Source organism: Hemicordylus capensis, chromosome 6, assembly GCF_027244095.1.
Source record: "Hemicordylus capensis ecotype Gifberg chromosome 6, rHemCap1.1.pri, whole genome shotgun sequence".
In the NCBI taxonomy this organism is placed as follows: Eukaryota; Metazoa; Chordata; class Lepidosauria; order Squamata; family Cordylidae; genus Hemicordylus; species Hemicordylus capensis.
The window spans coordinates 10,305,601-10,332,798 of NC_069662.1; the positions used below are offsets into that span (position 1 = coordinate 10,305,601).

Sequence of the window (27,198 nt, forward strand, 5' to 3'; positions counted from 1 at the left end):
GTATACATTTTTCTGTGAATGACTGTACCTGTGTTCATTTAAAAAAGAGAACCTTAGTACAGGTCTCTCAAATGCATGGTGCAAATAGGAAGTGTTGAACCTATGTTCAAGATAACATGTGAATAACTGTACTGTGTAAACAGAATAATTGTATGAGAGTTCAAAATACTGTGTGACTAGGGTGGATGTTTGCAACCAACATCATGTGCATTAGAAAAGTATTTTTCAACCCTATTTTTTTCTTTGAAAATATGTCTTGCTGTATCTTTATTATCTTCTTCTTCTACTAAATATACAGTCTTCTTCTCCTGAATATACAGACAGTGTTTAGCAGTGATTCGATTTCTGATGGGGACTTTCCATACAATTTCTAATCGTCCATGAAGAGCAGATGGTTTATTTTACTTGATGTTTTAGATGTTTGGTATCTGAGGCCTGTTTTGTTTAGTATTTGTGCAAGTAGAGTCATGGCGATTACAAAGAACATTGGGGATAGTGAGTCCCCTTGGAAAATACCTCTTCTGATGCTAACCTTTCCAACTGTCTCGCCATTGATTGTTAACTGTGTACTCCACATGCTCATTGCTTTCTTAAAAATAAATATCTGAATGTTTTTGCTGACACCAGTTGTTTCTAAACATTTTAGTATCCATGTATGAGGCAATGAGTCAAAGGCCTTCTTGTAGTCAATTCATGCAACATTCAGATTTGTTTTCCTTCTCTTGCAATTTTCTAAAATCATTTTGTCAATCAGCAGCTGGTTTTTTGTGCCTCTGGTGTTTGGGCAATTTCCTTTCTGTTCAACTGGAAGCTATTTATTAGTTAATAAGTGTTGCATTACTTCATCTGCTATTATTCCAGTTAATAATTTGAACATGGTTGGCAGGCAGGTTATCAGTCTATAAAGAAGAGCCCCTGGTGGCGCAGTGGTAAAACTGCCGCCCTGTAACCAGAAGGTTACAAGTTCGATCCTGACCAGGGGCTCAAGGTTGACTCAGCCTTCCATCCTTCTGAGGTTGGTAAAATGAGTACCCAGAATGTTGGGGGGCAATATGCTAAATCATTGTAAACCGCTTAAAGAGCTTCCAGCTATAGAGCGGTATGTAAGTGCTATTGCTATTGCTATAATTACTTCGAACTGCACCTTTTGCGCGGTCTTTCATTATGAGGTGAGTTTTCCCAGTTGTTAACCATTGTTAACATTATTATTGTTGTTTATACCGTCAGACAGGTGTTATTGACTGGTTTGTTTTATCCAGACATTGAGTCCTTCCCAAGGACCTGGGATTCCGGAATTTTGTTATCACTATTGTTGCTGTTATTATTATAGATATCGTCACAGAATATAGGCTGTTCCCAGTAAAGTTGCTATTTGTAATTGGCTGATAGTGATTTCTGTGGCTCCTATGCTGTTGACTTGCTCTTCAAGGTGTTTTGGAATTGCACCTAGGGTGCCAATTACTACTGGGATTATTTTGGTCTTCTTCTGCCACACCCTTTCAATTTCAATGTGTAGATCTTTGTATTTTGTGATTTTTTCTATTTCTTTTTCTTTTATTCTGCTATCACCTGTTATTGCTATGTCAATTATTTTAACTTGTTTTTCTTTCTTCTCGACTACAATTATATCTGGTGTATTGTGTGGAAGATGTCTGGTGTATTGTGTGGAAGTGTAGAAGAGAACGTTATTAATTATTATTACTATTACTATTACTATTACTATTATTTTCCTCTTTACTCATTTCTTCAATCTTTTCACTCTTTTTAGCTCTCATATAATTTTGCTCCAGAAACAAACAACAAAGCCCAAGTTGTGTTCTCCCACTGAACGTTTCCAAATGCAACCTGTCAACAATGGGGAATCCTTCAGCTACTGCTACATTTCAGGTGGAAATTAATTGGGGTGATGGATTTCAGTGTTATCAAAATGGAGATGTTTCTGCAGAATATGCTTCTGACGTTTTCACGGAGTGGTATCTGCTTTGACTTCATTAAGAAATTACCAGTGGTAACTTTTTCCAATCAGCTTGAGAACATAATTGGCGTGGCCTCTGAAATATTCCATGCAGTCATGGAAAGCAGAGCCAATGCAGTGGTCATACATGGCGGAATTCACATCATAATATATTTGAGAGCTGCTTTTCGGTTGTTAGTATTTGAAGGCCTACAATGGAGTGAAAAAGGTAAAGTGTGGATTATGACAGCTGAGATGGATTTCACATCTCTTCCCTTTCAAAGAGGATTTGATCTAGACTTCCTCCATGGTGCTTTATCCTTTGCAATTCACTCAGAGGATATATTAGGATTCCAGACCTTTCTACAGGTGAGAACCCCTGCCAAAGAAAAAGGAGACGGCTTTCTCAAGGATTTCTGGGAACAGGCATTTAATTGCTTGTTCCCCAGTTCAAAAGCAGATGAGGAGAATGAAGAAGCTTGCACTGGGAAGGAGAAACTGGAGACTCTCCCTGGGTCTGTATTTGAAATGCGCATGACTGGCCACAGTTATAGCCTCTACAATGCTATCTATGCTGTGGCACATGCTTTGCATGCCATGCATTCATCCATTTCCAAGCACAGAACAGTGATTCATGGAGGGGGATGGAGACTTTGGAATCTTCAGCCATGGCAGGTAACCTCCTAAGGACAGAAGAGAGGAGAACTTGCACTTGTTCTGGGTGGAACATAAAGGCTTAGGGTGGAACATCCAGGGTCATAGCCACCATTGTGCAAACAGGTTCAAAGACCATGGGCCGCCAATGGTAGGAGATGCCGAAGCCCCCAAGAGGGCATGGATTGGGATCTGGGAAAGAGCCCCGAACATACTCCCCCTGCTCATGCCTGGGCTACTAAGAGCCCCGATCCAGCGCTTGCCTGTCCTTTTCAGGCAGCATTTGCTCCCTGAAAACAACCTATTCTCCTTTCTCTTCCTCCAGAGAGGGTTAGAAAGGGAGAATAGATGCTTTTAGGCAGCAATCACTTCCTGAAAAGAAAGGGAAGCATGGGCTCTGGCTCTTCGGGGGTCGAGGCCATGCCCCCTTTGTGCATGACCTCGAACTCTGAAGAGCCCGAGTGAGACCTTCCCTGTCATTTCAGGCAGCACTTGCTGCCTGAAAACATCTATTCTCCCTTTCTCCCCCTCTCTGGAGGAAGAGAAAGGAGAATGGGTTATTTTCAGGGAGCAAATGCTGCCTGAAAAGGACAGGCAAGCGTTGGCGGGGCTCAGGCATGCCCCGTGCATGTGACATCACGTGCATGGGATGTTGTCAGAGGCGCTTCCAGGCAGGGCCAGACCCAGGCCACCACTCAGCTGGCTCCGCTGCTCGGCTGGCCCCGTGCCTGGGAACATCAGCATTTAGGGTGTCAAGAAATCCCCCCCCCCGAAGAAAAAGCTGGGGTTTGGGCATCAAGGTGCTAGATCCCTTATAGGGTTCCATTTTCAGCCTACCCCCTGGTGCCCCAGAATACACTGGAGTATTTGTGACATGCCCAGGGGCATAGCTAGGGGAGGAGGGACATGGTCACCCCTCTCCCCAGCGGCCCTTTGGAGTGAGGTATATAACGAAGAAAATAAGAAGGAGTGGAGCTGGGACCCCTTGGTTCTTTGAACACATCTGCTCAATTATAGCTACACCCCTGGTTGTGCCAAATGACTACAACCCAAGATCACATCTCTTATAGCACAATATGTAGATGTTTCTGGGTTAGACTGGGCAAGCTGTTTAATGTACATTCTTTGTTCTAATTTTCTATGATTGGTTAACGGAAGAAAAAAACATGGCTTTGGAGGGAAGGGGGAGTGGAGAAGGTGTTCAGTCAGACCAGTGATCCTTCCCCCACATGGCTAGCCTGAGCTATTTTAGGTTTTGCAAAAGCCTGAAGTTGTCTTGAGATTTATGTTTTGAAATGGGGGAGGGATTGTATGGGGATGAGAAATAGCCCCTAAAACCCCTTCAGATCACATTTTTCTTTCCAGGCGCTGACAGTGGTCATTTCTTCTCTCATTATTCCTCCCTAGAGTGGATGCAGAAATCATGATGTAGCACCATGTAGAGATCATGTAGTACCATGTTGAAAACAAAGAGAGTTAAGGGCTATGCTTCTGGCATTCCTTCTATGGGAGATATGTGAGATTGGAAATGGTAATAAACATAAATTATAATAATAAACTATATTGGTTAATTGCCCCATAACAAATTGTTTTCTGGGTGCTCACAACACAGCACTAAACATCAAATTCACACACAAACACACATACACATTAAATCATAACAGACCAAAGTGGGGGGAGGTTTGATAAAAAAAAAAACAACAAAGCAATTCTTTTATAATCCATTCAAAAATACAATTTAAAAGTCAAAAGATAAAAGTGAACAAAAAAGTGTTTATTCCTGGCGTCTAAAGGAAAAAAATTATGAAGCCAGGTGAACCTCATGGGGGGGTGGTATTCCATAAATTGGGTGCAATTATCAATAAGGCCTTCTACCTAGTAGGCACCTGCCTCACCTCATTTGGCAGGGGTACTCAGAGGAGGGCCTCCGGAGAAGATCTTAGGCACATTGACATCTCATGTGCCCCCTGAAAGTTCCCCCAAATATCTCTAATCTGAAAATCCCACAAATGGAATGGTCATATTCTTTCTCAACATTTCAATTCAGTTCTACTTTTTAAAGAAACATGTGCTTGTGCCACATGATGAGGCTTTTCTCACCACCAGCCTAACCTCCTGCCTAACCCCCTTAATAAACCTGACTTTTAGCCGAGGTTAAGGGTGCTCCTGATCCTTAATCACATAGACAGGTGCTTAGAGCATGTGCCGCACATTGCTTCACGGAGCTGCATGGAGCAGGGTGGTCCATGTGGAAGGCACACCGAAGCTGACCTGCTTGGTCATCTGGAAGGAAGGTAAATGGAAAGCAGTCTTCCCCCTGCACACTCCCCGCTTGCTCAGGGCAATCCTTATTATCACCCCCAGGTATCACATGAGCAAAACAAATGATAAACTCAGCATACATATTGCTTCCTTGTTATATTGACTCAAGACCGATTAATCTGTGGGATGGTGGTGGTTACCATTACTTTGGTTTGTTTTTCTAAAAAATCATGCAAAAAACTTAAGATATCTATGTCATTAGTTATTAATTAGAAAATGAAGTGATACAGATATTTTACCCATTTTATCCTTCCTTCCTTCCTTCCTTCCTTCCTTCCTTCCTTCCTTCCTTCCTTCCTTCCTTCCTTCCTTCCTACCACTCTGCATACAAGTATGTTCTGGATCCCAGAAGATACAGTCCGACACTGCAGAATATTGTTTATTCCCAATGTCCATTTTAGATAATAAGATCAGAGGATTTTGCCTATGAAACTCTAGAAGACATCAGTGCACACATCAGCAGCAGCAACAGCAGCTGCAGCTACAGCATTCCTATGCACATAATTAGTATAATTACGAGCACAAATATTAACCAGCATAAAGCTTTTAAGGGACCACAAGAGCCATAGACCTTATGAGAAAGATGATTATCAGAACAGAACAGAACTTTATTATGGTCGTAGACCAATATACAAGAAATACAAACAATGCATCATGTAAATAAAATTTACAAGAAGAGAAAAATATATAAACTACTTATGAAGAAAGATGATCATCCAAAAAGCTATGTTTGCTTATCATTGTTGCAGCTCCTTTCCATTCTTCTTGCTTTGTTTTTAGCTCTTTCACTTCTTGAGAAGAGTCGCATTTAACAATAATGCTGAGGAAACAGTTTCTTTTGACAAAAATGGAGAATTGGTGGGTGGATTTGATGTTATCAACTGGATCACATTCCCAAACAAGTCTTTCCTTCGAGTCAAAATTGGAAGAGCAGACCCACATGCTCCCCCAGACAAAGCATTCACCATTTCTGAGGATACCATTGTGTGGCCCAGCAGGTTTAACCAGGTAGGTCTGCAGAACATTTCAAAATGTTTTCATTTCTTGAATGCTCAAGGGGTTATTTGCTACCCAGGCTAATTATTGTCAGATTTTGTCATTTGAACTGGAACAGATTTTAAGTGTTATTGTTCCAAACATAATCCATTCAATAATTCAAAAACAGCATTATACATAAGAGAAGCGGAAGATATTTCTCAGATACAAATTTAATATGTCTGATGGCTATAGGCTAACTCCATCCTGAGAGGCACAGTGCCTCTAAATACCCATTGCAGGGGAGCAGCAGTAGGAGAGAAGGCATTCCCTCATCTCTTGCACCTGGTGGGCCACTGTGATGAATAGCATGCTGGACTAGACAGGCCTTGGTCCTGATCCAGCAGGCTGTTCTTTTTTAATGTTCTCACTGTACTTTAAGTCTCCTGCTCAAATCCTTCACATCTTTTCCCCTGCCCCCCCTCCCCGCTCTCTCAGCTGCCCTGGAATATTAGCCTCCTGTTTCTGAGTTGGGCTCTTTTAGAATCCCTGTACAAATCCCAGCACTTTCTTCTGTTTATATGGATGCTTATTTGGAGACCTGCTCTCTGATAGATTAACCATGCAGGTTACTTAGCAAGACAAAGAGAAGGAAATAAAGGGTTGTCTGACTTACAGACCAAGACATCACTGCATGCTTCCTTAATTGGCAGTGTGATGTGTGGGGCATCATATGACATGCAGGTGTCCCCAAAGAGAACTTCAAGATCAGGGATCCTCAGCCCCTCCCACTGCCAGTTTCTGTTCAGGCCCCCTTGCACATCTGTCTTTCTATCTATCTATCTGTCTGTCTGTCTGTCTGTCTATCACATTTGTACACCGCCCCAAACTTTCGTCTCTGGGTGGTTAACAATAGCATAAAACAAGTGAAAATATATACAAAAACTTAAAACAATTTAACAATTTAAAAATCATCCACAAATAAAAACCTTAAAATTTTAAAGAATGGAAGAAGCTTCGTTGAAGAGGTGGGTTTTCCCTCTCTCATAACCTCCATGGGTGGAGGGATTTATTGATTTATTTATTTTACATTTTATATCCCGCTCTTCCTCCAAGGAGCCGAGAGCGTTGTACTACATACTTAAATTTCTCCTCACAACAACCCTGTGAAGTAGGTTAGGCTGAGAGAGAAGTGACTGGCCCAGAGTCACCCAGCATGTCTCATGGCTGAACGGGGATTTGAACTCGGGTCTGCTCGTTCCTAGTCCAGCACTCTAACCACTATAGCAAGCTGGATCTGTGGCCATCAACAACCTCCCTGCCAAAGAGTAGAAGCCATGTTGGACAAGGGTCAAGAGGACAGGTGGTAGGCCGCACTGCTCCAAGCAGCTTGTCAGCATCCTCAGGAGTGACAAACTGGAACTGATGCAGCCTAACCACATAAGAGGAGTTGCTGGACCCCTCCGATTCAGACACTGCAGTAATTGTGGGATCTGAGTCTATGTCAGCCTGAATAAGAGAGATTCATTAGAGAAAACAAAGAACTCATTTAAAACGTCAGCACAGGTAATTGATAGTTCCAAATTCTCATTCAAGGCGGACGGGCATGTACTAGCGCCCTCACAACAACCGTGAACAACTCAACTGGATGTGAACTTGCAGATGCAAATAAAAAAGAATAACTTCTTTGCCACATGTATTGCCAGAGCATTGGTCCATGTTGTAATCTGTTGCATTCAAGTCTTTCTCCACTTGCGCTCCAGTCATCTACCTGGCTTCGGCTCCCACAGATCTTCGGGATACCAAGGGGCCAGCTTTGAAGTGGGTCAGAGAGGACGATTAGGAGCCAGGGACGTTGCTAGGGGAGAGGGGGCCTGTGTTCATCCCTCTCGCTGGCGGTCCCCCAGAGTGAGGGAGATAATGAAGAAAATAGGGAGGGAGGGAGCTGGAGGGCCCTCAGGAGCTGGGGGCCCATGTTCTTTGAACCCTTTTGCTCAGTTATAGCTATGCCCCTGTTAGGAGCGATCAGGTCTACTGCCCTAGTGAGTTGGCAATTCCACTTCTCAACCAGGGCATCAACAGGATCACTGGCAGAGCCGACACTAAATCCTTCCAAGGCTTCTTGGAATCCTATTGGATCTAATCACCTTTTCAGGCACACCACTATAATATTTATTTATTTATTTGAATTTTATACTGCCCTTCCAAAATGGCTCAGGGCGGTTTACAATTAAAACAGAAAACATTAAAAACAATTAAAACAGAGATACGTGTATAAATACCAATTTAAACCAACTTAAAAAACAATTAAACTATCAAAATAATTAAAACCCTGAAAACCAGGTTAACATTAAAACAATTAAAAACTGATTAAAATCCTTGAAAGGCCAGGCTCTCTTGAAGGACAATAAAGAATCAAGATTACGAATTTCTGCATTCCACAGTCCAGGAGCAGCTACAGAGAAGGCCCGCCTCTGAGTCGCCACCAAACGAACCGGTGACAACTGGAGACGGACCTCCCCAGATCACCTTAACGTGCGGTGGGGATCAATCCTGCTAACTGGGCAAAGAGGCATCTTTTACCATGGTGATTCTCTTTATTTAGCAGGGGGATGATGATGATGATGATGATGATGATGATTACTATGTAAAAGAAGGCGCTCTCTAAGATATCTTGGACCCAAGCTGTTCAGGGCTTTAAAGGTAATAACCAGCACTTTGTATTTTGCCCGGAAACATATTGGCAACCAGTGTAACTGTTTCAAAACAGGCATCATATGGTCTCTCCGGGTTGCCCCAGAGACCAATCTGGCTTCCGCATTCTGGACTAACTGAAGTTTCCAGACTACGTACAAAGGCAGCCCCACATAGAGCGCGTTGCAATAGTCAAGCCGGGAGGTTACCAGCTGATGCACCACTGTTTTGAGGTCATCCTCTTTGAGGAATGGGCGCAGCTGTCGAATCAGACGAAGCTGATAGAAAGCACTCCTGGCCATGGCCTCCACCTGAGATACTAGGGAGAGGCCTGGGTCCAGGAGTACTCCCAAGCTGCGCACCTGCTCCTTCTGGGGGAGTGTAACCCCATCCAGCACAGGGAGATCTAACTCACCCCTCAGATTTTGAGCCCCCACAATGAGCACCTCCGTCTTGCTTGGATTTAGCTTCAATTTGTTCTCACTCATCCAGCCCATTACTGCCTGTAGGCAGGCATTTAAAGAGTGAGTGCCATTTCCTGGGGATGAAAAGGAGAAGTAGATTTGGGTGTCATCAGCATACTGATAACCCATATTGATAACACGCAGCATACTGATTACACCCACCAATAGGCATGCCGATCATGCCTTCACATAGGACAGGCATGAGCGGAGATAATCCAAGTGCGGAGATATGGATGCCCTCCGATAATGCCCACATGCAGATACCCTGCCCGCCACAAGGATGCCGCCATGCCTTCTGCTACATAAGAAGCTGTGGTGCAGGCTGCCTTCAGGAGCCTTGCAAGGGTCTGTTTTGAAAGGGGGTTGGCCCCCCACCAGGGTTAGAGGGCAAGGCAGTATGCAGTACCTTGCCTCAGGTGCTGGAATGCCTGGGCCACCCCTGCATGGTTTTTGCCTCGGCCATCCTACATGCAACATTCATACATGTTGCAGACCTACGTCTCTAAAGCTTAATAACAGCAGGGCCTGAGTTCTAATCCATGCATGCAACACGTCCCACCTCTTAGCTGTGGATCCCTGAGGAGACCAGACTCAAACTATGGGTAAAGGGAACTGGCAAATAGCCTGTCCAACTTTTTATTAATAGCAACAACGGAAATGTAAGTTAATGTAACATGGCATCTGATGCAGATCAATACTTATTTTGCCAGGTGATGCACCACTGAGAGCCGGGGTATGAGGGGACAGGGGAGCTGGAGCAAACAAGGCCTATCCCCAGCACACCCCCAGCTAAGAGTGACTCCCATTAATGGAATGGGAAGCCCCCCTATTGAAAAAAGGGGGGAAACAACTACTAAATTTAAACCCCAGCTGCCCCAAGCGTCCACCGCAACAGGAAGGCATGCAACTGAACAGCATCTGACCCGCCACTCAAATGCCCAGACAAAACAAGAGCAATGCCTGCCTTCAGACTGGCTGTGGAAGCCCTGCCACCCAGCTGGGACAAATGAATGCTGTTAGGACCAAAAAATTCACTTTGCACAAAGAGTTACTCAGGTTGTCGAACGAAAACATCCCCATGCCCGCAAAGTATCTTGGCCACCTCAGCATTCATCTTCCTCGCGGGTTAAGAGCAGCCACATCTGAGGCAACCATCCAATTGATGCAAGGTAACATCTCTACAATAGTGAGAACAGTCCTAGGGCATAAGCCCAAGACCTCATTTAAGACCCTTGCAATGAAGGGCAAACACTGCCAACTGGAAACTTGGGCCAAAACATTTTCTTCAAGATACAAGGTCAGAAAACCAGGACAGCGAGGATTCCATGGCAGGCTCAAGATCACTCCAATGCACTTGTTGTCAGATGCCCAGGGGTGAGGTGGGCTCCTAGCCCTTCTTGAACTCCAGCAGAATGACTGGGTAAGCACACACACAAAAAGTGGGGGTTAGGAGGTTAGTATGTCACCGGTATCGTCCTCCTGGCTTGCTGCATTCAGCCTATTCCCTCTCCTGGAGAACTCCTGGTTCCCATACTCACAAGCAGCTCCTCCTCATCAGCTGCGTTGTCTTCAAATACCCCAGTGCAGAGCTGAGAGGGCTTCAAGCCTACTTCCAGCCCCGTCCCCTTTCTGACCTTGCTTCCTGTTTCCTGCCTGACCCAACCTAGCTGTCTCCCTGGAGCTGTTTCCTGTAACTCTCCCTGCCTTCCTCTCTCAACCCCACTGGGATGTGACTAGCCTGAACCCTTCTCATCCCTACTGCCTCCTGAAGGGAACAAAAGCCCCACAGGATGGATGCCACACCCTTCTCCAGACTCCACAGGGTCACCCAAGCAACCAGGTAAAATGGCATCCCGACTCTTGTACTACGACAAGCCCAGTATTTGTCAGCTCCCCGCCAGAAGCCCAGGTGAGGATCCTTGCAGAGCTGTGAAGCCCACAAAGGAGTGCTCTGACCCACAATCCAGACTGAGGAGAATCTGAGAAGATAAGGAAATTACAATCAGACATGGGGGCGGGGGTGGGGGCTGTTGCATGAACTAATTAAGACCCTTTTGGACATACGACTTATAGGCCTGAGATGATCATCTGCTGATCTGCCTTAAAGCATTTCCCCCCCACTTCCCTGGTGGCCAGCACAGAAATGGCCCCGATGCTAAAGGAGTGTGTGTTCCAAAATGGTCCAAGGGGAGACCAGCCACCAACAAAGACTGCCTCAAAATGACTTTGCACAGGCAATGATGGGATTCACCTACTACTAATGATGAGCCAGGATGCAGCCATTCTCCCCACCTCCCATGGAAGGTCACTAAGTCAGATGACTGCTTTAACTGCCAGCTTAGCTTAGCCTTTCGCTTGCAACAAATTAACCATTACGTGTATCAATCACGTCTGCTTCCCATGAGAAAGAAGGAAGAAAATGGTTCATTGTTCCTTGTTCTTTGTTCTGTAAATGCTAGAGATAACAGACTACACAAAGAGGTTACACTAAAAGCTGAGAGGGAAAAGCATCCTCCCAGCTTGGGGGCCTCTCCAGCATGCACAGGGCATGCTGGAGCTTCCGCTGGCCCCGGGACAAAGCTGGCAGTTGTGTGGGCAGCCGCTGCGGCCACTGGGGCAGTCTGACTGCTCGTCTGTGGGGAGAGCGCGTCTGTGGGGAGATCCCCTCATGGATCGTGAGAAGAGCCTCTACATCTTCTCCTGCTGCTGCTGCTACTACTGCTACCGCCACCACTACTCAATATAATAATCAGTTAAGCTATACAGTTAAAACATAATGCATCTCTTAACTGTAGACCAATCAGTGGGATACTCTCAGGGGCACAGGGCTTGTGCGGCCCTCTTCCCACCCCACTATGCTTCACAATGACTTAGACGATAAAAAGCCAATCTGGCCAAAGCTCCCAGGTTCCAAAGCTCCCTGCCACCATCTGTAATGCAGAATGGGTTATTCAGAAATTATTCACCACAAGTAACGATGGTCCATGTTTGTGCTCCAAGAATGGTTTCCTTCTACTTAAAACAAGAATGCATGAGTCTTACCTAAAAATCTAATTACTTCTGCCTCTCCAGGGATGGTTTTGGTTAACGTGGTTGCTCCTGCAGTCATTGAGGCGAGTCTCATGATTGGTGAGACATGTCTTCGGAGGGTTTGTGGGGAGATCCGGTGGGGCTGTGGGGATTGGGGGCAGTGTGGCCTCCAGAACTTTCAAGATGACCCACCTGAGCACTTTGGGCATCTGGGAGAGACCCCCAGGGCCAGGAGGCTTGTTTCAGCCTCCCAGCGGAGGGTCTCCTCATGTGCCACCATGGTGTGGAGCATGATCCAAAAGACAGGGTTAACGGAGCACTCACTCCGCTAACCTTGGCTAAGGGGAGGGGGAATTAAGAGGGTTTGCTGCTGGGAGCGGCACAGCTCCCATGGCAGCACACGAGCCACCAAAACTGGGCTAGGTTCCCTTAGCCCACTTTTGGTGGATCATGAGTATCTCTTCATTATGTGGCTGCTTCCATTGTCACTGGCTTCCTGGCTGATGATAGCTTGGCACTTCCCCTATCTGTTCAGCTTTGTCAGGATTTAGGTTTCCTGCAGCTACGAAACCTGCTATGCCAGACAAAAGACTAGTCAGTGGAGCTGTTTGTGGTTCAGAGCTGACTATGGCTATTTCTGCTGCATCCACTCTCCAGTCTACTCACTTTCATGAACAAGAAAACATAAAGGAATGATATTGTGGCTCTCACAAGCTCAAAGAAGGGTATCGAGGCTGTGACCAACTGCCAGCATACCTATCCCCACAGCTTTGATGGTGTCAACCAAATCAAATAAGTTGAAAGAGGCTCCAGTGCGTTATGTACAGCTTTATGTACAGCTCCAGTGCTTTATGTACAAATTCCCAAAATCTGTGTTTGGATGTTAATGCAATCTCTTCATTCATTTTGAACAGGCACTGCCTCTTTCATTGTGTAATGACAATTGCCATCCAGGTTATAGAAGAGCAAAGAAGGAAGGGAAGCCATTTTGTTGCTATGATTGCCTTCCATGTACAGAAGGGAAGATTTCAAAACAGAAGGGTAAGAGCCGTTCATTCAGGATTTTCTAATAATGACCATTGATTACAGATTTGATTTCTAAATGAAGTTCCCAAGTACTTAAAAATGCATTCAGGATTGGTTCTATTTCTAAAGACATCCAGGACTGGGTGACTGTATTTGTTCTGATTCCATTGACTAGAAGATGACTGGTTTAAATTTGAATTAGAAATAGTTTCAGTTAATGGGAGCCTGGGTTCTGTATTTCTTTTCGTGCATGTTAATTACTTTATAGCAAAATGTGACAAGAAAAGCAGTGTATAAGGTTTTTCTCCTCTAAAATAAAAGTAATAAACATCTTGTCCAGATCTGCACATTTTCTTTTCCAGATATGGATGACTGTGATCAATGTCCAGAAGATCATTATACAAATGATGAACAGGATTTATGCCTTCCCAAAGTGATCACTTTCTTGTCTTATGAAGAACTTTTGGGCACAATTTTGGCCATTTTTGCTCTTTCCTTGTCTTGCATCACAGTTTTTGTGCTTGGGACTTTCATGAGGTATCACAACACACCCATTGTCAAAGCCAACAACCGCAGTCTCTCCTACACTCTCCTCATCTCCCTCCTGCTCTCCTTCCTTTGTGTTTTCCTCTTCATTGGTCGACCTGAGAAGATGACCTGTCTTCTTCGACAACCGGCCTTCAGCATCATTTTCTCGGTTGCTATTTCTTGCATGCTGGCCAAAACCATCACAGTGATTCTAGCTTTCATGGCCAAAGAGCCAGGGTCCACTAGGAGAAGGTGGGTAGGGAAAAGACTCTCCATCTCCCTTGTCCTTTCCTGCTCTCATCTTCAAGCAGGCATTTGTGCGATATGGTTAGGAACCTCTCCTCCATTCCTGGATTTTGACATGCAGTCCCTGACTAGGGAGATTGTAGCAGAATGTAACCAAGGGTCCGTCTTCATGTTTTATCTTGTTCTGGGCTACATGGGACTTCTGTCCATCATCAGCTTCTCTGTGGCTTTCCTTGCCAGGAAGTTGCCAGACAGCTTTAATGAAGCCAAGTTTATCACCTTCAGCATGTTGTTGTTCTGCAGTGTTTGGTTGTCTTTTGTTCCTACCTACTTGAGCACCAAAGGGAAATATATGGTGGCTGTGGAGATCTTCTCCATCTTAGCTTCTGGTGCTGGGCTACTGGCTTTTATCTTTTTCCCCAAATGCTACATCATTTTGCTGAGGCCTGAACTGAACAAAAGGGACCAGCTAGTAAAGAGAACATATTGAGGATGTTTGTGTCTTTTACTATGAGCTGTGCTAAAAAGCTTTTCTCAATTAATCTAGCTTTACTATTATGTCATATGGAATGACCTGTCGACCTCATACCTCCAATTTTATTGTGAACCACCCAGAGACGTAAGTTTTGGTGTGGTATAGAAATTTGTCAAACAAACAAACCAATAAAATAAAATAAATTTTCTGTCATTGTTTCTCATTATTACATTTTGATGACAATGGGTGTAAGCTCTTTGGATGCTTCCCGACAAGGCTGTATGACACTTGCTTTCATAATCAAAAAACCTGGCCTGTAATGGAATACACTTTTGTCCTTTGCTCTTCTGTGAGTTTCCCCCAGAAACAGAGTTGCAAAGAGTATTGCAACTTGATATTTTCTGTTACCAATTTCTTTTGACACCTCAATGGGAGGCTATCAGCTATTTTACCATTGCAAAGCTTAACAAAAACAAATGGTGGGGTTGTTAAGTTGATAATACAAAAGAGTGAGAAATGTTTTTGTATCCAGACCCCAATAACAGACAAGACACATGCAAAACCGCCCTGAGACCTTGGGTTAGGGCGGTATAAAAATGTGCTAAATAAATAAATAAAAATGATGAATCACAAAATGATGAATCACATGCAGTGACTCACAGGCTTCACTTTATTAACTATCTACAAGAACTACAGTGGCATAACATAACAGAGCCAGTGTGGTATAGTGGTTAGAGTGCTAGACTAGGCCCAGGGAGACTAGGGTTCAAATCCCCATTCAGCCATGATTCTTGCTGGGTGACTCTGGGCCAGTCACTTCTCTCTCAGCCTAACCTACATCACAGGGTTGTTGTGAAGAGAAACTTAAATATGTAGTACACCGCTCTGGGCTCCTTGGAGGAAGAGCGGGATATAAAATATAAAAAGATAAATAAAATAAAATAATTTAGAATGCGGGTAATACCAATAACTCCACAGGGTAATTAGCCTCATACGTGATGACTTCCTTCCCCACTGTTGGGCAATACAACTGAGCTTGAAATCCATTAGAAATCTCATGACTGCTCAGACTTCTTCAAAGCCACACAGCTTGCTAAGTCGAGGGAGGGTTGCCTGAGTAATTCCTCTTCCTGAGCCCCAAAGCTCAACCCCTAACCAAACAAATCCCCAAAGGGGTTCCATTGCCAGACACCCTCCAAAACCCTGTGGGCTTTTCCATGGAGTTCCCCTTTCACCCTAAAAATGCCTCTGCTTGAAGACAAGTAGTTTAACTTAATCCCCTATACCTGCACTGACCTACCAGTGTTCCTGGGATTTCACTACTTACTGCCATCACCATTAACGTCACCAGTGCCCACAGTATAGTAAAAAATAGCCACTATAAGCCAAAAAGGTGGAGATTTAAAAATTCTTACTTGGTCCTAGATATGACCAGCTAAGGACTCTCTGAGTAGGTGCTAAGCTAACATTGGACTGTGAAGGACAAGAGATTCAAAGGCAACTGCTGTGCTTCCTGTCAGTTGGTCATTTCATCTCAGGACAGCATCTCAAACATGTCTAACCTCTGCATGAGGTTGGGTGCAACCTGCCCACCCCACACCATATTGGGAGCTAGGGTAGGAGAGGCATTCCACCTATTAATTGGTATTTCCATGTAAATTTTAGTGTATTCCACTTCTGAAAACGCAATTCCAGTTTGTGCTATGTTAAAAAAATTATGCCATCTCTAGAAATACAGAACTTGCAAAACTGGTCCTTCTTTTGTGGTTAAGTTTTCTTTCTTGGGGATTCCATTTTCTGCTGGTTTTTCTTCTTGTGGGTAACTACAAGTATATGTCTCTTGGTTCCTCTGGGCAAAGTTCAGGCAACGCTCCTGTTGAGATGTGATGAATGTGTTTTATTTGGCATTTCAACAGCAGCCCATAGCTCAGTAGGTGATTATCTGAGCTGTAACTATCAAATTAACAATGATTACTACTACTTCTCCCAAGAGAGTTTCAGTGGCCACACACAAAACATCTAAGCAATATTGAATGATGCTATGAATATATGGCTCATGCCACTCAGAGCTGTTATTAGGGAAAGACAGGGCTCTGTCAGGCTGTTCACGAATACTTCACACTGTACAGTCTTGAATTCCTATCAATCAGATGGGTGATCATTCAACTCAAATTGTGCTAATCCCCAACATAAAAATGGCTACCAAGCAACCTGCGAACTGAATGATTGAATGAGTGAGTGAATGAATGAATGATGTCCTACCGAGCTGCACACACAGATTCCCCAATCTTCCTCCCACCTAATTATTTGCTCACATAGAAGTAACAATTGGGAGAATGCACAGCTCTCAAACTGGTCAGGGCACTTGTCCTACGTAGTTCGTGGTTGTGTGAACTTCCTTATTGTCTTTCACCAGTGGTAGCAAAGTGTAACGGATCACCCCTGATGCTGAGCCTTGGGAGACGGTTCAAAATAGCACATGTTTTCCAGCTGTCCGGTGCTTTCTCTCACTTTAGAGGGCACTTCGACTTTCACTTTTGACTTTTCAAACATTCTCTGCACACTTCTGTGATCTCCCCCTGATAAAGAGTTGAATCAGTCTGACAGCTTCACTCCTTCTCAACCAATTGGGGCTGCATGCTCATGTGACCAGAACGATCTTGGATAAAGAGTTAGAACATAAGAACAGCCTTGCTGGATCAGGCCCAAGGCCCATCTAGTCCAGTTTCCTGTTTTGCACAGTGGCCCACCAGATGCCCCTGGGAAGCCCACAGGCAAGAGCTGAGAGCATGCCCTCTCTCCTACTGCTACTCCCCTGCAACTGGTATTTAGAGGCATCATGCCTCTGAGGCTGGAGGGGGCCTATAGCCACCAGACTAGTAGCCATTGATAGACCTGTCCTCCATGAATGTATCTAAACCCCCTCTTAACGCTATCCAGGCTATTGGCTGTCACCATAACTAGAGGCAGAGAATTATGTGTTTTGTGAAAACATAATTCCTTTTGTCACTCCTAATTGTTTTGGCAAACAGTTTCATGGGATGACCACTGGTTCTAGTGTTGTGAGAAAGGGAGGAAAATTACTCTTTGTCCACTCTATTTCCCTATATCATGTCTCCCTGTAGCCACCTCTTTTCCAGACTAAAGAGTCCCGGATGCTGTAGCCTTGCCTAATAAGGAAGCTGCTCCCGGCCCCTGATCATCTTGACCGGCCTCTTACGGACCTTTTCCAGTTCTCCAATGTCCTTCTTAAAATATGGCATCCAGAACTGTCCCCAGCAGTGTTGTTGTGGCTACCCTTGCCAAGGTTGGCCCAGCATTATGTGCCCCAAAGGCACAGCTCAGGCCACGATCTGACCCTGCTATATTGAGAGACCAATCAATACCTGGACTGTGAGTCAATTGTGCCAAGTATGAGAAACCGATTGAAACGTGTTTGTTTCTTGCTCAAGGATTTAGACCTTGATGGGAGCAGAAGAGGACGAGTTCGTATACTCTTTCCCTGGCCTTGTTATGTTCATGCATCTTTTCTTTGCCAAATGTAATCCTGATATCTGCTTCTGAAATGGTGTATATAAAAAACAAATCATATTAAGAAGGCTTTGGGGGGGACACACATAGATAATTGCACCTACATACTTTACGGGTGTACTGTACTTAAGGATAATTTTCTTGTATGTCAAACCATTTTCTGGGACCAAAGGCACCTCAGGTCTGCTTATACAGGTCTGCTTTAAACTGTTTTGAGATTATTTTAATGAAAAGTGGTATATAAACTGAACAATGAATGAATGAATGAATGAATGAAGTCCTACTGAGCTGCAGCTTCACACACAGACTCCCCAATCCTCCTGCCTAGTTCTTTGCTCACATAGAGGCAACAATTGGGAGAATGCACAGCTCTCAAACTGGTTAGGAAACTAGTCCTACTCAGTTCGTGGTTGTGTGAACTGCCTTATTGTCTTTCACCAGTGGTAGCCAGCTTTCTGGCTAGCCCGCAATCATAGAGAGGGTGGCCCAGACCTTCCCAAAGATGTGGTAGCTCTATTCACTCCACAGTTCTTGATGGCTGCCTCTTGGCCAATGTGCCACATTCCCGCCATCCTCAACTCTCTTCCCTATTCTGCCTGGCAAAACTGATGGTTAGTAAATTAAAGTGTGCCGTCGAGTCGATGTCGACTCCTGGTGACCACATAGCCCTGTAGTTGACCTTGGTTACTGAGTTTTAAAATATGCACAACCCTTTCGGCTATTCCTGGCTTTCTGTCACTGTCAGGGGGGACTGGATGGCTGTGCCCCCCCCAGAAGACAGATGCACATGTCTCACTCCTCCATTCCATTCAGAAACACAGGTGCACACAACATAGTGCTGCACTGCAATACCACACCCCTGCAGGCTCCCCTCTAATCAATTGCAGAGCTCCACAAAAATCCATTTGTACTTTTGTCCCTAACACAACCATGCCCTTCACAGGACTACCCATCCCTTTTTCCCTCCCACACCCAACATAAGCAGCCTGGCATAGGAAAGGTACTACCTGCTGTACAGGTGCGCATCAACAGCAGTCACCGTTGCCAGGGTCCAAGGCAGATGGAAGGTGGTAAGCATGGGATGTCAATGTACCCACAGCAAGGCCTCTCTTTCCCAGGAGCAGAACAGAAGACTTGCTGCTGCTAGAAGCCAGGGGCACAGGTGGATCTTGCTGTGCTCCCCCTGCAGCATCTCCTAATCAGTATTCTGTTGTCAAAGTGCTACCTGGCCAAAGTGAGGCAACTGAATTACAGTGAGCTGCTGCCATGGGGGTGAGCAGTTTAATTCACTCTACATTGGAGTGCATCTGGGCATTGGTGAAAAGACCACAATGGGGGAGGATGCCCCCTTCACACAGCCGCCACACCACCCATTGTCCTCCACATGCATGAACCTCACAATTGTGAAGAAGGTTGCTTATTAACTTCTGAACCAGTGGGGATGCTTGGATGAGGGGCTTGATGTGTGAGAGGAACCTTGTCCTGGTCCAAGGATAGGGCACAGATGTTGAGCGAGGGGCCTTCCAAGGCTGCACTTAACCATGCTTATGCCCCCACCTTCTTCCTCCTTACAAGCACTTGATGAATCTGTCATTGATACCCACACCAGTTCTCCTTGGCTGTATCTACTGCCCTGCAGCTGTCACTTTGTTTTATGTGCTCTAGTGCACTATCAGGATGGTTGCATGGTGGTTGGTGTTCTGGGGTGGGGGGCAATGTGGGGTGTGCTGCCCAAAATGGGTGATGGTGTGGGTGTGCTAATCCCATGTTTGGGAGTGTGTGAGGGGGTTGAACTTCTGGGGGCCTTGCAGCTCCCAATCCCCGCAGCCCCTGCCATCTCCATGGGACCAAAGTGGGGTGGAGACCTCCCCACTTGGGACCAGAGTGGGGTGGAGGGGTGCACGTGTAAGGTGCATTAGGCCATAGTGCAAGGGGGCCTGGCACAGCCACACTCATGCCTGGACTGTCCAGAGGCAAAAGGGAAAGCAGGAGAAACAGAGGAGATGTCCATGAACAGGCCATTGCTTCCCAAGAACAGGGAAGTGGGGATTCTGAAGAAACCCCCACCCAATCTCCCCCATCATGTAGGCTTGACATTGCACCTCTGAGTATGTGCCCCAGAGCAGGATGTTGCCATGTAGCAGGCATATCGTCACCCCACCTTGTGTTTTGAAGCTACTCAACTTTAGATATAGACCCCCCCAGAAGTTTGCAAACCCAGAAATCTAAAGCTTTCAAGCCTGCACAGAGTTTCCATAGCAATGCCCACACCCACTTATTAAAAATCCCGGGGTTTGTTGTTCTCCTCTCAAAAGTTAACAAAGAGGATGCTGTCTCTGTGTTCCTTTGAATAAAGTCTGTTCCTTTGTTCTTAAAACTGTTCACTTTTATCATACAGCGCCCAAATCCATTGCCAGCGGCCAAAGGGAAAGGGGGTTCCTGTCCATATCAATAGGGGGCAGCACTGATAAAATTTATTTTATTTATTGTTAAATTTATATACCACCTTTCATTAAAACAATCCCATAAAATGTATGCCAATGACAGCATACAAGGTTTTTTAGGGCACCCCAGAAGGTATCAAAGAAGAAGCATGGACCTGCCAACAATATCCTGAAGGGATTCTTGGGGAAAACAGAAAAGGGAGGCAGGCTTGAACCTTCCACCTATCAAGGTTACAGAGGCTCCCCTGCCAAGGAGAGAATCTAAGTCTGTTTTTTAATTTGGTGCATGGGGGAGAAAGGGGGCCCACAGACAGCCAATGACAAGAGGGTCTGCAACCTCCAAAAACCAAGTAGGGTACGCAGGAAGGGTGCCAAAAATGCATCTTATGGTTACAAAGCTGGAAGGAGGCTGTGGAGCAGCTGTCCGAATCCAGATGCAGCTGTCCAAAACCATGCCCCAGACAGGGCACAAAGAATAGAAGTCCCCTCCCACCATGGAACACGGCCCCTTTGTTCCTGGGGCTGAGTGAGTTAGGTGGGTGGGCAATCCCTTCCATCACCACCTCTCTGGATATCTCGAGCAGGTGGCATGCAAAACTGAAGCTGCCATGAGGGCATGCACCATCCTTTGACCTCCCACACAGCAAGAGAGTAAAAGCTTTGCCATGGTGGGCACAGCACCCAGCATCACAGTCCACACCATGGTGCAGATGGTCTTCCATACCTTGGAGGAGGAAGCAAGACACAGAGCCCAGCAAAGGAGTTGCTTGCTGTGGGTACTGCGGCATTTGGGGCATGTGGGTGCAGCAACTGCCCATGGAGAGGCTGCAAGGTTCTTCATGGTCTCCAGGAGATCTGAGGAACTCACAGCGCACTCCAGGGCAGCCGTCGAAACAGCCCAGAGACATGCATGGCTCTCACCACTGCTTCCCATGCCCTGCAGGAAAATTGGGCAGCGGAAAGGAAGTGGGTTCTTCCAAGGTACTACAGACCCTGGAGGTCGATGGAGGATGTGGATGAGTGGGATGATGAGTGCTTTCAGGGCAGCTTCAGGATGTCTGGGGAGACCTTTTACTTCCTGGCAAGCGAGATGGAGCCCATGCTCTGCTGGCAGGACACCGTGATGTGCCACACAAGTAGCTTTCCATAACTATTTACAAGCTGGACTCCAATGTGAACTACCTGGCCTTGAGCAACCTGTTTGCAGTTGGCACATCCATTATTTATTATTTTTATTTATTTATTCGATTTCTATACCACCCTTCCAAAAATGGCTCAGGGCAGTTTACACAGAGAAATAATAAATAAATAAGATGGATCCCTGTCCCCAAAGGCCTCACAGTCTAAAAAAGACTGCGAGATAGTCTAAGAAGTGGTGGACAACTTGGTGGAAATGTTCCTGGAGGTTGTGTTCCGCATGAGCAACCCACTGGTAGTGACATTGGGGTTCCCGGTAAGGGGTTTCTGGGCATCATGGGGTTTATAGACAGGACACACATGGAGATTTTAGAGCCCCACCCGATAACACTATGAGTGGGTGGGAGATTACACCATGACACTGCAAGTGTGGTAGACTCAAGAGGCTGGTTCATGGACATATGCAGGGTTGTCAGGCAGAAGCTATGACATGGCCATTTTCTGGACCTCCCCACTTGCCTCCAAGCTCCGCAGTGATACTAGTTGAACTTTGCTCCTGTGGAGGTAGGTAGGGTGAGATCGGTGATATTCAGGGACCAGAGATAGCCTGTAGGAGTGGATGGTCACCCGCTATGGTGCACCCAGAGATGCCCTGGAGAGGTACTTCAACTTCAAGTGAAGCAGCAGGATCGTGGTGGAGCAGGCATTTTGGAGGCTGAAGGCCCTGTGGTGCACCTTCTACACCTTGCTAGATGTGGAGGAGGATCTTGCGCCCAAGGTGTTCATGGCCTGCTGCATTCCTTCACTACATATGTAAGTCAAGGGGAGACATCCTGCTGGACCCAGCCTCATCGTGAGGGGAGTGATGGAGGGGAGCCCGGCATAGATGGAGATGCTCTACTGGTGGATCCCACAGCCCCACTCCTGTGTCGGTATATGGGTCCCCAGTTTCAGAGAACAGAAGGTGCAAAGGGAGAGGAAGCCAAGTTATTTGGCAATCATGAAGAGGGGAATGGCTCCCCTCCCCTGGGCTCCCCACCCCAATGCCACTGGCATCCAGCAAATAGGACATCAGACAACAAAGCTAGAGTGAGCCAAGCACGGTCAACACTCTCCCTTTTGAATCTTGGACAATGGCGTCTGCCTCGACTACATGCTGATGCCCTGCCATCAGTCCAGCAATGTGAACTGCGCATGCGTCTCTGGGATACGGCCCCAGTGGCCGAGGAGCAGGAAGGGGTCACCCTTCCCTGAAACCATAGGTTGTTGAACCACGGTTGGACAAATGTCTGCTATACAAATAGCAATAGCAATAGCAATAGCACTTACATTTATATACCGCTCTATAGCCGGAGCTCTCTAAGCGGTTTACAATGATTTAGCATATTGCCCCCAACATTCTGGGTACTCATTTGACCGACCTCGGAAGGATGGAAGGCTGAGTCAACCTTGAGCCCCTGGTCAGGATCGAACTTGTAACCTTCTGGTTACAGGGCGGCAGTTTTACCACTGCGCCACCAGGGGCTCACTGGTTTCACGATTTCTAATTGAAACCATGGGTTTGTCTACCTCTGGTTTCACATTACGTGTGAATGCAGACAATATTTCATTAACGGTCTAAAAATAGAACAAACAAACAAACAAATAAATAAATAAATTAACTGAACGTCTTCTCCAATATTACAAGTGATGTGTCTGTCTAGCTAGGCTATATAGTAATGCTTTTTTGTTACCATTGTTTGGTCAAGGAAGTTGCTATTCACATTCTCTTAGCATATACAGCCATCATTACCAGTGAATCGTGAACAACTGCTTTTGAAAAGAACGGGAAATTTGAGGCTCACAGCCAACATACTGATAAATCTAACAGCTCTTACCATTCTCATCCGAAATCTTCCCTTTTGGACATGTAAGACAATTATAGCAGCAAAATGGTTTCCCTTCTTCCTTTGCTTTTCTGTAACCTGGATGGCAATTGTCATTACATATAGAAAGAGGAAGAGCCTGTCCAGAAATAAAAGGGATACTATTTTAACATTTAAAAAGTATATTTCGAGAGCTTGTATCCCATAGGTTGACTTGCATGTAAGAAATGATTATATTTATAATAAAAAGCTGTTTTGGCCCCACTGATTGACTGACATGAAACTCTCAGACAAAACCACTAAAGTTAGAGATAGGCTGTTTTGGTAGGTAGGTTCCAGATCTCTCCCAGACCACCAAATAAAATAAATAATAATAAAAAAAAATTGCAAAGCCCCAGAAAAATTCATTACTTTCTGGGGGAAAGTGAACAAACACTCCCATTGAAACAATGGGGAAATAGACCTGATTGAGATCCACAAAGACTACAGTCACAGATGCCCTCTGGAGGCCAGCTTAAAATCTCTTTTTAGTATACATCTATAAAACAAAGATGCTTGGACCTCACTGACTGACATAAAACTCCCAGATGACTACTACTATTACAAAAATTTATATACTGCTTTTCAACAAAAATTATAAAGTGATTTACATAGGGAAATAATAACTAAATAAATTAGATGGCTCCCTGTTCCCAAAGGGCTCACAATCTTTTTTAAAAAACAACAACAACAAGAGATATACCCTCAATAATCACTGAGGGGATACTTTGCTATAGATGGATAGGGCCACTTGACCTCCCACTGCTATATAAAGAGAATTACAATTTTAACAAAGGTGCCCCTTTGCCCAGTTAGCAGGGAACCAAACCACATTTATAAAGACTACCTGTCATTTTTTGCAGATACATTTCAGACCTCATCTAGAATACAAAAATAAAAATCTAAAAGACAAATTTCATTAATGCCCTGAAAATGCAGAAAAACTGTCCCATTGCAAAGCATGGATAGTCAAACCTCATAGGGTGGTGAGGGTGGGGGGAAATACTTGCAAAATATGGCGAACATCACTGCCACTAACACACAGTATCTCTCTTCCCCCTCCCTCCATCCCATGGGCCTCCTGGGTTTCCTGAAGGATACTGTGTGTTAGTGGCAGTGATGTTCGCCATATTTTGCAAGTATTGTGTTTATGTTGTTAAAAGTGTTTATGTTTTTAAAAGTGCAAACAGAACCCTATACAAATATTTTTTGGTCCCGGAAGGATGCTGTTAATCAAAAAGAATATTATAAATGTATTATTGGTTAACAAACAGAAATATGACCTGTAAGATTTTTCAACTTCTGCCTTCTTCAGTTGCTCTGGTCTATCTATCTATCTATCTATCTATCTATCTATCTATCTATCTATCTATCTATCTGGCATGCTAAAAAGAGAGAGAGAGAAAGACAAAAGAGTTCCAATGCTGTATACAGTACAGAGAATTCCATAACTTCTAGAGTGTACTTGGCATATCATATGCTGCTAGATCCTATAATGGGAGTATTTCATCCACATGAAAAAAGCTTCAGGAAATTGTACCCACCATTACCTATGAGAACATTTGACAGTCTCAGTCATTTGCTGGTGTTCCTGTGGAAACAGACATATGCTGATTCAGAGGTCATAAGTAAACACAAAATACTTGCTGTCTCAGGTAAACACAATTAACGGCTCCTGATTAACTGTAATGAGCACAGTTGTGCAAGCGCATGTTTTACGCTAGTATAGCTGCACTAAATAACCCAGCTATTTGCACAATTGTGCAAAAATCCCATTATTGAACAAATGAAACATGCTACAGTTGTGCACTATTGTGCAACTGCAAGCATATTTGTGATAGAGCAATGCCAGTCTGGAAAACAAGCTCCAGACTTACTTCAAGTAGTAGCTAGCACAACAGCTTTGGAATAGTGTGTCATCCTTCGGCAAGCCCTTTCTTAGTGAGGATGTTGGCCACTGTAAAGGAAATTACAGGATACATCCCAGAATGTGCCCAGAGCCTACCTGGTTAAAGCGTCTAGTCCATATACAATGGCATCCTCAGAAATGGAGAGCTGTTTATCTTCAGAAGCTGTGGGGTCCACCTTTCCCACTCTCACTCTAAGAAAGGATTGATTTGGGTATGTCACCCAGCTGATAATATCAAAACCCGCAACTCAGTCTCCATTTTCATCAAAGGAAATCTCTTCCCTGGCACTGTTGTTAAATGAGACACTTCTCAGAAAGTGGTGGAGCTAAAGTGAGGAAGAAGCAGTGGATGAAGATGATGATGATGATGATGATGATTTTAAGTTACAGCATAGTGAGATTCTTCCATACTTTAGAGCAGGGGTAGCAGCCTGTGGCATGGGAGCCAAAATGGGCATGCAAAATGCCAATTGTACTGCTAGTACAATTAAGGGCACTGAGCTCTGGGGGTGGTTTTCAGGGTCTACATGCTGGAAACTGGTGTCAGAGAGAAGGAGGGCAAATCCCATGGGGGACCTTTTGACCCTCCAAGCCACCTGTTTGGGGTTGCCCTGTCCCCCCTGCCCTCAATTTACAGCATGCAGACCCTAAAAGCTAACCCTGAAGCTGAGTCAGACAGAATTTCTCCCTAACTTGGCTCTGGGGGTGGTTTAGAGGGGCTGCAAGCTGGAATTTGAAGATGGAGGAGCTTGGCAACCCCTCACAGGGGTTTGAATCCATAGGTTCAAAATCTAAACATTAACTCATATTACTAGCATATGAAACCTTAAATTAGGGATGTGTGAAATGTTTCGGGTACAGAACGATCTGTATCCGAAACTGCCTGTTTTGGGTGATTTGTTGCCAAAACAAATCACCTTTTTGCCCTCCCAAAATGTTTTGGACCCGAAACAAATCACCTCCATTTCAGCTCCGAATTATTTGTAGTTTCGGCCCTCCATTTTGTGGCCAATTAAGTCCTCCTTCCTTCTTCCTCCTCCTCCATTTCAAGTTCTGACATCTATTTGAATTTCCCGCCTTTTTGCCTCCCGTTGACTTCAATGCAAAAAGGTCAGATCTGACATCTACTTGAATTTTGGGTCCCAGGGCCAAAAGAGTGAGGTGCGGTGGTAGATTTCAGAGGGATTGGGCAAAGCACTGATTTTTGGTGAATTGTTGAAGTTTTAGTGTCTTTGGGGCAGATTTGGGGTATAAAGTGGGATCTGGGGCAGAAGAGTGGGGTGGGTTGGTAGTGGCTAATGGGTGGAGGCTACCACCCAAATTGCAGAGGGATTGGGCAAAGAGCTGATTTTTGGTGAATTGTTGAAGTTTACGCATCTTTAAGGTTTCCCCCCATAAGGTATAATGGAGGTGTAGCGCTTCATGTCAGGGGGAAAGGGATGGCCTAGAGTGGTGTGAAGTTAGTGGTAGTACCCAAGGGGGGCAAGGAAGCTACCAGAATTTTTTCAAAGGATTTGGGCAGAGGACTGGTTTTTGGTGATTTGTTGAAGTTTACGTGTCTTTAAGGTTTTTCCTCATAAGGTATAATGGAGGTTTCAGCAGCCCCATAACTGCACTTGGGGGGTGCTGGATTGGCCCAGAGCGAGTGGTGGTTTAGAGCACATACGGCACAACCACACTGTGAGGTTTAGAGCACATAGGGCACAACCACATTTAGAGCACATAGAGCACAACCACCCCCATGGTTTGCTAACCCATGGGTTTCAGGGTTCTGTTGTTTCTGGGGTGTTCTGAGTGTAGACTCTCTGGTAGCAAATGAGATTTTCAGTACAAACCATGAATCCACTCTCATGTTGGGGCTGTCACCAAACTGTTCTGTGCACTCACAAGGCTCAGCTAATCCAT

The 27,198-nt window shown here is 45.0% G+C and overlaps 1 protein-coding gene across 1 annotated transcript; it reads left to right on the forward strand.

Moving 5' to 3' along the window:
- Positions 1–1,906: 1,906 nt before the first annotated feature.
- LOC128329751 (vomeronasal type-2 receptor 26-like) lies at positions 1,907–14,383 on the forward strand. The gene is made up of 4 exons (XM_053261375.1): positions 1,907–2,629; positions 5,711–5,938; positions 13,008–13,134; positions 13,482–14,383. Exons 1-4 carry the CDS (start codon positions 1,907–1,909, stop codon positions 14,381–14,383), a joined length of 1,980 nt encoding a protein of 659 aa, XP_053117350.1.
- The last annotated feature ends 12,815 nt before the right edge of the window (positions 14,384–27,198 follow it).

What these genes read in the sequence shown, in the direction of transcription:
- LOC128329751 (XM_053261375.1), top strand. Translation starts at nt 1,907, where the DNA reads ATGGATTTCAGTGTTATCAAAATGGAGATGTTTCTGCAGAATATGCTT. An exon ending in GGCCCAGCAGGTTTAACCAG is followed by an intron (nt 5,939 to 13,007) that starts GTAGGTCTGCAG and finishes CATTTTGAACAG; the next exon opens with GCACTGCCTCTTTCATTGTG. An exon ending in GAAGATTTCAAAACAGAAGG is followed by an intron (nt 13,135 to 13,481) that starts GTAAGAGCCGTT and finishes TTTCTTTTCCAG; the next exon opens with ATATGGATGACTGTGATCAA.